The 11,234-nt window shown below is 38.2% G+C and overlaps 1 protein-coding gene across 1 annotated transcript; it reads right to left on the bottom strand.

The window, feature by feature from the left end:
• Window positions 1-838: 838 nt before the first annotated feature.
• On the bottom strand, window positions 839-8,084 carry LOC103045808 (alcohol dehydrogenase 1-like). The gene is made up of 9 exons (XM_007238001.4): window positions 7,982-8,084; window positions 6,593-6,694; window positions 5,935-6,076; window positions 5,698-5,785; window positions 4,639-4,858; window positions 2,980-3,240; window positions 2,748-2,880; window positions 1,210-1,348; window positions 839-1,121 (listed from the first exon to the last, which is right to left on the bottom strand). Exons 1-9 carry the CDS (start codon window positions 7,997-7,999, stop codon window positions 1,091-1,093), a joined length of 1,134 nt encoding a protein of 377 aa, XP_007238063.1. The 5' UTR covers window positions 8,000-8,084; the 3' UTR covers window positions 839-1,090.
• Between the last annotated feature and the right edge of the window lie 3,150 nt (window positions 8,085-11,234).

Here is an 11,234-nt window from a genome sequence, read left to right on the forward strand (position 1 = left end):
CAGTGAAGTAAGTTGTTTAAACTACAACAGTAATGTGACTAAATTCTAGATGTAGTCTGTTGCAATTAGAAGTGGTATTGAAACAAACAATGAAGAGAGGTAACTTCTGGTTTGGATTTAGCAGAATTATTACTGATGAGTGAATAACCACTGCTTTAAACATTTTGTATAATTTTTGTCTTTCAGGGAAGTAGATGGGTGAACATTTAGTGTTAGTGTAACAGTACATTGCATTAAATCACATCAAATACAAATAGTTTTTAACTGGAATATGGCACCCCCCCAACCTTGTCTGACCCTTCAACTACACTGTGATGTGGTGCCATGAATCATGCTATCAATCTTATGTTTTAAGTATACCATTTGGACCTTCTTCACAAATAGTTTACGTGCTAAATCAACAAAGCAAATGTTTATTCTGGAAGATATTTATCATTTGGCACCCATTTAATTACACAATGAATGGCTACAGTTCAGCAGAATCTGCAAAAATGGTTGAGGAGGTGCAGTTCATTGACTCCGGTTGACTGTCTAGCAAACAGAAGAAACAGATGGAGTCCAAAAACATTTGCTGAGGCTTCAGTTTATATCAAGAGTATTTGGCTGTAACTTATCAGTTGGTTCCAGTCGGAGAGGCAAATACGTGTCTGGATATCATTCAAAATTTCCTAACTTCGTTGTGTTACGTAAGGAAGGCATGTGTATGGAGTGAAAATGAACAGATGTTTCATCTTCACATCTTGGCAGTCAGAGTCTGGTATTTCAATTCTACTGTGAATTTATGTTCACTTCAGTATGTTTCCCATTTTTGTGACAGTTTTGAAATAAACAGGAGTGATTTTCTGTTGCAATTTTTATTAATCATATCACATGCTTCCATTTTACATAATAGCATCTGTTCCATAGCTGAATATATAGTTACATAATATCTGAAGAATCTAATGATGAGCTCTATTGACTAGATATGTTTTTTTATAAGTTTATAATGCAGTAATGTGTGGAAGTGCAATTATCTGCAACTATTAACATGATTAACATATCAAAAATCATTTGAGTTGTAGCAAAGTTCGGTAGTCTTGTTACAAACTTCTCATTTGGACACATTGATGATGGTACGAATGCTGTAAAACAAGAAAGCGTGTTACTTTTACATCCAAATAATCCAAAACTTAAGCAGTTCTAAGGGGTACAGTAAAACAAATCACTTACCAGCCTCCATTCTTCATCAGCTCAATGGCATCATTGATTTTCTCCAGATTCATGGTGTGTGTCACAAACTCGTCCAGCTTTATACGACCAGCCATGTAGTCCAGGACAAGATCTGGGACAGAATCTTTACCCTTAAAGCCTGAGAAGCACAAAAACGTGTTCAAGGTTGGGATAGGGATGCATCAAATATTTGGGAAATAAAAAAATATTAAACAAAAATAGCAAAAAATAGTGTTTTTGTTGTTCATCCATACAGTTAAAATTACTAAGTTTATGTTGAACTAAATGTCATGTTGCAGAATTTCCTCTAATATTACAGTTTTTAAGCACTACCTCTGCCCCTGCTGCTGTGTATGGATCAGATTCAAGTGTATTTTTACACTTTACTTCTAAATAAAAGAAAATAACACAATCAGCATCACTTATCACGCTCTGCAGCTGAAAGATAGAAGATATTTAGGTCTAAGATAATAATGATTTTGATTCCCTAACTAACTTAGCTTTAGCATCTGTCTGTTTACCAAAATACTGACTGTGTTTCTCTGTGTAAGTTCCAAATTAGTAAGCTAGCTTTGTGTGACCTGAGTTGTGCTGCTGTTGTGATTTTATGACTAAATGCACTGCTGAGGAAGTGTTTCCTAAATGTGTGACTAAAACTAGCACAGCTGAAGTAATGTACGGCACTATTAAGCAAATTTTATGACTAAAATTGCACTGCTTAGGAAGATGTGAATCCAGTTGCTATGTTAGGGTAGCTAGTTAGCTAGCTAGCTAAATGTGTAATTCTATGACTTAAAATAGAATTGCTGAGGTAAATGTATTGTGCTTTGTTGGTTGGTCTGCTGGGCAGTTATAAATGTTAGGTTACATGTTCAATTAATTTTCTTAAATTGAAGTTTAGTAATTGCTTTTTGTTTGAAAAGACAAATATATATTTCGGCTAATTTATTCATTTGTTTAATAGATTCAAAAGAAGCTCATGGCTGCTAATTGTTGGAAAAAGATTTAATAATTCTGAGAGTTTTATAGAGCTTTGGCCTTTTTAAATAATGTTTAAAAAAACATTTCATAGTCAGCTAGCTAGGTCTGAGGTCTTGGTTGATGAGATCTCAGATTTCCTGCACCTTTCTTTATTTTACTCTCTTTTTCTTTTATTTTTGTATGGTTCTCACTATACTATTGCACAAAATAATAAAAAATGCTTGCTTAAATGTTGAAAATAATATTAATCTGTAAGTTTATGTCTTTTGACGATAACTTCATTATTTTTCCCACTCAGATATTCAGAGATAAGGCAGGTTCGGGTATGAGTATACTTATGGCTACTGATGAAAACAACACAAGTGGACCTTAGGAAAACAAATTTTACAAAATGCAAAAAAAATCGAAATAATTAAATAAAAATCTATTATTGTTAATATATTAGCCCCAAGCTATTACACTTGACACTAGGTAACATGCCACTAATGATACGGTTCACTGCACTATGCTTTATTGTCAATTGTCTTTTATTCATTACTTGATTCTTGTTTATGTACCTCCAAACAAGGATCCCTTCCAGGTTTTTCCAGCAATTAGCTGAATTGGCTTAGCAGAAAAGTCATGAAGGTGTGTCCAGCCAACGAGTACACTCACACCCCAGCCTTTAACACACGACTCCAGTGCACTTCTCTATAAAGACACATACGAGGGCGATTAACACACGGTTATGTAGAACTCTTATTAAGATAAAAAAGAGAAGTTATCATAAACATAGATAACACAGCTCACCATAACAGCCACGTTTCCCACACACTCCAGTGAGTAATCCACTCCTCCGTTGGTCATTTCAATCAGGACCTCACTGATTGGTTTCTGGTGTGCTTTAGGATTCACAAAGTCAGTGGCACCAAAGATCTTGGCCTTCTCAAACTTCTCCTCGTTGATGTCCACAGCAATGATCCTGGAGGCTCCAGCCCTCTTACAGCCCATGACTCCAGCGAGACCCACTGCACCCATCCCGAACACTGCACACACTGATCCTGGCTCTACCTGTATTCACATATAAGAGAACTGTAGAAATACATAAACACCTAGTGGTCTGCTAGGTTTTCCCAGGATTATTTTCTGGGCAACTGCAGTGGTGCTAGCAGTGCTGACACGAGAGCTACAGCGAATATGGTGATATCAGACTCCCAATTTAGTCTTATTTGGCTCATTTACCTAATGTTCAATAACATAAAGACATAATAAGGACTGAAGAGAGCAGGCAAACTAATAGCCAACTTTTACAGTGGGTACGGAACATATGGGGTGTTAAGTGTACATTAATAAGCAATAAAATGAACTTTTTATTTTAGCAAATGGCTGCAATGAAAAAGAGACATTTTAAAATGACTTAATGAATGAATGAATGAATGTGTAGCTCAGTGCAACATTTCTTAAAGTGAATGCCCATGGCTCACTGACGCTCAGAGGCAACGAATGCTATCATATATATATATATTTTTTTTTCAAATTGAAAATGTTTTAATAATGTGTACAGAAGAAATGTGTCACAACACACAGTTCATCAAACCCTGTTAAGTATGTCAAACTCTGGGTGTGCCCTTCCTAACCTCTGTGCACCAGCAAAAGTGAAGAAAGTTAATAAAGAAACCTGTATTTTTGCTCAGTAATAGCACATGAATATGCCCAAGTAAAAACCTTTTGGGCTGGGCAGTTTTTAGAGTATCCATTTTCATATCCAGTTTTCTGGGCAATTTAGAGTATCCAATTTACCTGATCTCCATGTTTTTGGACTGTGGGAATGCCCAGAGGAAACCCACACAGACACAAGGGTAATATGGAAACTCCACCTAGATAGGGAAATGAACCCAAGACCCCAGCACTAGAAGGCAAACATTCTAACCACTAAGCCACCATGCCATCTAAGGGATGTACTGCATTCAGTTAGAAGCCATAAAACAGATCTGATTAAAAACATCTGTTTACAAAATATGGCCAGATGTTTGTTTGTAAGTAAACCTGTTGAGAAGATTACTGACAAAATCATACTTTCTTCAGTTATCAAATTATGAAGGACATCTAAACCTGCAGACCAGCTACATTCCTAGATATTCCCAAATCGAAGTGGTTACTTTCAGCAGGATAATGTGCTGCACACAATGTTTCAGAATGACCTGAACAAGTGACATAAGAAACAAAGCATTGCCCTGACCTCTAAATTTCCTTACAGTTGAACTATTTTATCTTTGTTTTAAGACCAGTAGAACCCATCAGTCATATAGCATAATATACTCTCTTTATTAACTGCTTATTTTTAGTATATTTTTTAATCTTTAAAATTACAAGTAAATATCGATTTTTTACCTTCAATCAGGTTTTTACACTGTAAGTCCTGTTCTCTGCTTCTTCTTTTATTTATTTATCTTTTATTATTGCACATACCTTGGCGGTGTTGATAGCAGCTCCATAGCCAGTAGAGATGCCACAGCCGAGCAGGCAAACTCGGTCAAGTCGAGCATCATTATGAATCTTTGCCACAGCAATCTGGTTCATGACGGTGTACTCTGAGAACGTGCTGGTGCCCATGAACTGCAGAATTGGCTGACCACGACATGAGAAGCGAGTGTCAGTGTCTGACATCTGAGCATACCGATCACTGGACCTGTAAATCAAATAGATTTACTGGATTACATGATGCATAATTACCTTATAACCATAACTCACTGTTGACCACCTTCTAGTGTTGAATGCATTTCACAGTGCTTGCTTTATACCAGGCCAAGAACTTACTACTAATATTTCCGATACGCCAGTTTAACCTCTCGATTACTTATCTGTTTTTCTGTAGAACAGCTGCAGATTTATATGCTCACGACCCAAATCATAACCCCTAACCCTACCCATATCATTTGAATGGACAAAAGTCTATAAAGGATAAGAGAAGTGTGACAGTGTATTGTATTCTTTCCTAGAGCTCCTATTACATAGTTCTGCAGTAAAACTGGCATGTCGTAAATGACATTTCATGATATATTGCAAAATATTTAATACATGATGACCTTCGAGTTATCGTTTGTGGGAGCTCTATTAGCAAAGCCATAATACTGTACAAAACATTGTTCTCAGAAAAAAACGCAGTTAGTTCCAACCCCTTATTGTGATTGGCTGAGAGATGTTCTATGAGGACCTTCTTCTACTATTATGGGGTTTAAAAGGTGGTGATAGCCTGCCTCATCTCCCAGTAATTGGTCAGAAAATTTGAGAATATGTATGCAAACAAACTGATCCATGGTTCAGTTGATCTGAACCAAGTCTGCTTTTTCTTTAACTAACCACATTTTGGTTCTTTAGTCTGAACCATGGTTTGTAGCTTTGCATCTTTTACAACTGCTATTTTGGTATGGACCAAACCAAAAAAGTCAAAAACTTTCTTTATGCTTTACAACCTTAACATTAGCATTAATCTTCTTTTGTGATGTAGAGTTTTAGTTCATTTCTTACCAGCTTTGCTCGCACAGGTTAGTCTTAGGGCTCTTGCAGAACCTGCACTCCTTACACTGAGAGACAAAAAGGGGGATGACCTTATCACCTGCAGAAATACACAAAAAGACCGTCAGTGTATTTCAAAAGAAAACCAAGCAAACACAACGAAAAGAAGCATGAATAATAATAGTCTGTATGGGACGATATTCCTTTAAATATAAATTTCATGGGTTTAAGGGTGCTGTGTTTTTTCACCTGGTTTGAACTCAGTGACTCCAGGTCCAACGCTCTCCACCACACCAGCTCCCTCATGGCCCAGAACAGCAGGGAAGCCCTCCTTGTGCTTCCCCTCAAACAGGTGGTACAAGTCTGAGTGACATACACCTGTAGCTATCACCTACAGCATAAAGACCGGCATTTATATGGTAAAGATTACCACTTATAGTACAGAGTGTAGTCCTGTATCTGTTTCTTTGCATTATCTTTCTTTTACAATGTTCTTTAATAGTCAGGACCCCACAGGAACATCACAGATCAAATATTATTTATTTATTTAATAGTTTATTTAACAGGGACAGTGTACATTAATTAACATTATTGTAAATGCACCAGAATTAGCCTTAAGGCTATTTTTCATCCGTTGTCCCTGGGTGGTGGGTCATTCTCAGCACTGCAGCCCACAGGATGTTGCCAAGGGACGCTGTTGTCTGCATATTACTGATGGTGGATAGTGGTCTATTCTCAGCCCAGCAGTGATGCTGAGGTGTTTAAAAACTCCAGCAGCTCTGCTGTCACTGATACCAGCACAACACACACTAACTTACAAATCTCCATCATGCCGGTCAGTGTTACTACTGCACTAAGAATGACTTACCCAGAACAGTAAAGAATGCCTGCAAAAAATAAATTTCACCTTGATTCGTATTTCATTCTTCTGAGGTGGAGCCACTTCAATCTCTTCCATCACCAGCGGTTTGTTGGGCTCCCAGGCAACGGCCGCCTTGCATTTAATCACCTAAAACACACAATAATACAACCTATGACTTTGTACGAGAGTAGAGATTGTGTTCTGTTTGCAGTGCCAATTTGGTGTGAACGGCGCAGATGCCCAGATCTCTGGCTGCACATGAAGCTTTTCCAGTGAACAAGTTTTGCAAGTAAGACAGTGTGTGTTTTAGTGTAGAGTACAGAGAATGGTTTCGCAACTTCAGTTTATGCTAAAGCAATTACTGTAAAAGATCCAAATTCTCTGTAGGGATGTAGGCGGGATTGAAACAAAAGTGGGCGTTAAGCAGTCTTTGTGTATTCCATTCACATCAAAATCTCATCAAAAAGTGACAGAAAATATAAATAAATTAAAAAACAAATGAATGATAGTTGTTAGAGTGAAGAAAGTGTGGGCTTACATACAGGGTCTAACACGGTTGAGTACTTTAAAGCAACAAAACACAAACAGCAACCCAAACAAATTATACTGTAGATTTAAACCTAAACTTGATACATTTCAAGAAGTAATATTTTTGTGCTTGCAGTACATTTCCTGAGGCCATCAGTCGTACGAGTGTGGGATGTTTCTCATACTACAGTTTGAGAATTACTGCTCATTTGGCTCACTAAAGAATTTTAAACATAGGCTTATTCAAATAATTATTTATATAAGCATAAAATAATGGTTTTAAAGCTGAGCCTTTGCAAAGTGTAGAAGGACTATCATTTAGCATTAATACTAATTCCACTACAAATAAAAGTACAATCATCAACATGGTAGTGTTATACAAAAAATAGAACATTTTACAAATAAAAAATAAAAGGAGTAAACATGGGTTGAGGAAAAAAATAAATACTTATACTTGTACATATATATACACACACACACATACATACACAGGGTTGGAATAGAATTTCCAACATTCAATGCAGCTGGGTGCAGTCGGGTGTTAATGTGGTTTAGCCATTTTCCCCATTATGTTATTTTTTATTTTTTGTTTAATCTCAGGACAAACGTAATGGATTCCATCTTATATATCACATTAATAATATCTTTCCACAGCTCTATATTAGGAGGGTCTGTCTGCAGCCATTTTCGATACATTTTTTTTCATTTCTTGCTGGCTGCTAAAAATCTGCCTCAGATATCTATCTGCCCTGACTAGCCAGATAGATAATGATAATATGGTCAGCTGGTTCATTTAAAAAATAGAGGATTTTAATGCATTCCCAAATATAACACCTAAACTTGCAAACAACATTAAAATATTAAAATATTTAAAAAGAGAATGTGCAACAAATTAAACACTCTTACCTTTCCTGCAGTAGCCATGTCTTAGTTACGTGAGTTAAAAAAGAAGAAGGGGGAATAATATTTGACTCTCATTTATATACTCGATTCCTAAAGATCTCTCTCCCCACCTCCGTCTCTCTCACTCACTCTCTTTAGGGAGGAGCTTGAGAGAGAGTGAGAAACAGACTCGTAAGAAAATGAACAAACGTGTCCTGTTTAAATATCATAAATACTTTATCTGTAGTTTTTTTTATCTGTATGTCTCTTATGTAACAGTGTAATTGAGGTCAGCTTGCTGTTGGCTTGGAGTAGCCTAAGAGGCCCAGTGTCTGGCACCCAGAACAGAGCTATGAATGTATAGTTTCCCGTGTATAAACACACGCCCAGCTGGAATGATGCCACATTCTAAATGCAGCATTCAATCATATTAGTCCACACTGCTTGCTTTTGACTGGTTTCTGGATGTGTTCCAAGATCTTCATCTGCACAGCAGTTAACCTCTGCGTGATACAGTAATTACCAAACTTTGTTTTTTTCATATGATATAATCTAAAGCAGGGGTGTCAAACTCATTTTGGCCGAGGGCCACATTGGCATATTGGCTGTCCTCCGAGGGCCAGATGTAACCTATAAATGTAATAAAATGTAACCAAATGTAATATATGTAATTACTCCTTAATGTTAAATAACTCTCAATATATTATTTATTCAATCAAATATTACAGTTGCATGGAAAAAATGTTTGCGTGTTGCTCTATTAACATAAATCCTTTTAATTTGTCATGTCATGAAATCCAAAAACTCCATCAATCAAGAACCAAACTATTCAAGTGAATAGAAATGACATCAAGTTATATTAACTTTGATATTAATAAATATAAAATCAAAAATTGTGAGCTGTTAAGAACATAGCATTTCCTCAGATTTAGCAGTTCCTCATCCAACCACTAGTGGGAGCTGCAGCAGCAGCAACACAAGTCCGCAGTCTTCACTGAGTCAGAGCTACAGCCCAGCCACGGGCTACAGGGCTCAGCTCAGCCCAGCCAGTCTGGAGCGATTTTAACATTTTAAGTTCTTCTGTGTATGAAATAAAGACTTTTCTAACCGGATAATACAGCTCTCTACAGTTCATCTTTCAGCCCAACCAGCTAACAGCAGCAGTTTAGAGCAGAGTCACGGAGGCACTGCTAGGATTACATTAAAAACAGGTCAGTTATCGCGCTGCTAACCTCAGGATGTTTATAACTACGGAGTTTAGTGGACACACCATGGCTGCAAGGTTAGACTGTTGAAGGCTACTGAAGACTATTAAAGGCTATTGGAGGTTATTGAAAGGGTTATTGGGGGCAGAAATCAGTACAGGCTGGTTAGATAAGTGATTCACGTGCTCCTCCTTTGCTTCGGTGAAACTGTGAATAGCGCTGTCACAGTGATGTTTATTAACGTCATTAAAACAGATTTTGTCAGCTATTGTCGTATAAATATTTACACACAACTTATATCTCTCCTAAAAAGCGTTTATTTTGGTCAGTAACACTCTTCGTAACACAAAAGGCATACCGGTCTTTCGCCTTGAAGCACAGCCGTCCGTCAGCATCAACTTCTCTTTTTCTGGACATTATGGGATAAACATTTATATGTCTCAATTCCACCCGCGAAGTTACGCCTTCCCTCCGGCAGGGTTTCCACATCAATGACTACACTGCCGTGTAGTGGCAGTAAGCCGTAACTTTGCGGGTAATACAATCGACAAGCATTGTGGGAAATGTATTGTTTGGCCAAAGAACGCTTCCTACCTATTTATTATAGACACTAAGATCTTACAAGCTCTCGCGGGCCACATAAAAAGACGTGGCGGGCCACATTTGGCCCGCGGGCCTTGTGTTTGACACATGTGATCTAAAGAAACAGTTTCAGCAGTATCACTTAAACTAAGACGTTTGAGGACACTGCATGGTCAGTAGTCAGCAGTGCCCCTTTTGGAAAGTATCAAAGCTTTTCCAAATGCTTCTTATTACAACTTCCTATTCTTGTCATTCTTGTTAGGTCATTTTTGACCTGTTGAAATATTGGACTGGAATTGCCTCTAATGAAGACCTGTAAGGGGACCTGGCAACTATGAAATTGTACTCCACTTTATAACACAAGGCCTTCTGGAACTTGTGATGCTATGATGTGTGACTAGTGACAGGCTTTCATTTGTGATCCTACAGTTATTGAACCTCAGCTTGACCTCCACTCTTTCTGTTCCATAAAATCTAGGGAGAGATTTAATGTAATATACATAAAGACATGACACAGATATACCTATGAGACACTGTTAAAAATACAGAATAGAACGCATTTATAATACTGTCACGTCTGGTGCTGTTAGCTCCTCTGTCCCTTCCACACCAAGCTCTAACGGAGGTTCTCAGGTTAACAACTACACTACCCAGAATGCACCACCCGCTGACATCACGCACTCACCTGATCACGTGACACCTCACCTGCTTCCTCCTGGAAGTCCCGAATACTGATTACTGGCACTATAAAGGTGCACGCCAAACAGACTACCACGCCGCGTATTGTAGGTTATCCTCGTACAAAGCGTTACTTATATCTTGTCTCAGTTTACTTTGTGTATGACCTTGCTTTTTGTTTCTCGACGCCGATTTTTGCCTCTGCCTTTGATATTGGATTGTTTGTGTATGACCTGGACTGTGCTTTCACCACCGCCTCTTGGATTATCTCTGATACTGGATTGCTTGTGTATGAACTCTGGACTGTCTCTCGTTTATGGTATGGTTTTGTCTGCATTGCTCTGTCTACTGGTAATTACCCCTGTTTCTGTATCAACCCTGATTACATCTGTTTATTATCATAATAAACACACTTTGTTTTTATCAGTATCTGCGCTTGTCTGCTATTCTGTTCTGGCCATGACAGAATACGCGGCCGAACTAAATCAGATAGCGGATACTGAGGCTATTAAATCTGGTCTAGCCAACCAAGGGAGGCTACTCGGTCAGCACCAGCAAACGCTCGCTGGTGTGACCCAAGCTGTTTCTGAGCTAGCCCGCCAGCAAACCACGCAGCAGCAACAACTAGCTGAGCTGCTAGCTCACCTCAGAGGCGTAACTGAGCCTAGCCCTAGCCCATTAGCTGCCCCCAGTATGCCCAACGCTAACTCTTCTGTGCCTGGAATTTCTGTCTCTAAACCGGAGTTGTTTGATGGGGATCCGGAAAAATGCAGCGGTTTTCTTTTACAATGCTCCGTGTTTTTCAGTAATTC

This window comes from Astyanax mexicanus, chromosome 7 (assembly GCF_023375975.1).
Source record: "Astyanax mexicanus isolate ESR-SI-001 chromosome 7, AstMex3_surface, whole genome shotgun sequence".
Classification (NCBI taxonomy): domain Eukaryota; kingdom Metazoa; phylum Chordata; class Actinopteri; order Characiformes; family Acestrorhamphidae; genus Astyanax; species Astyanax mexicanus.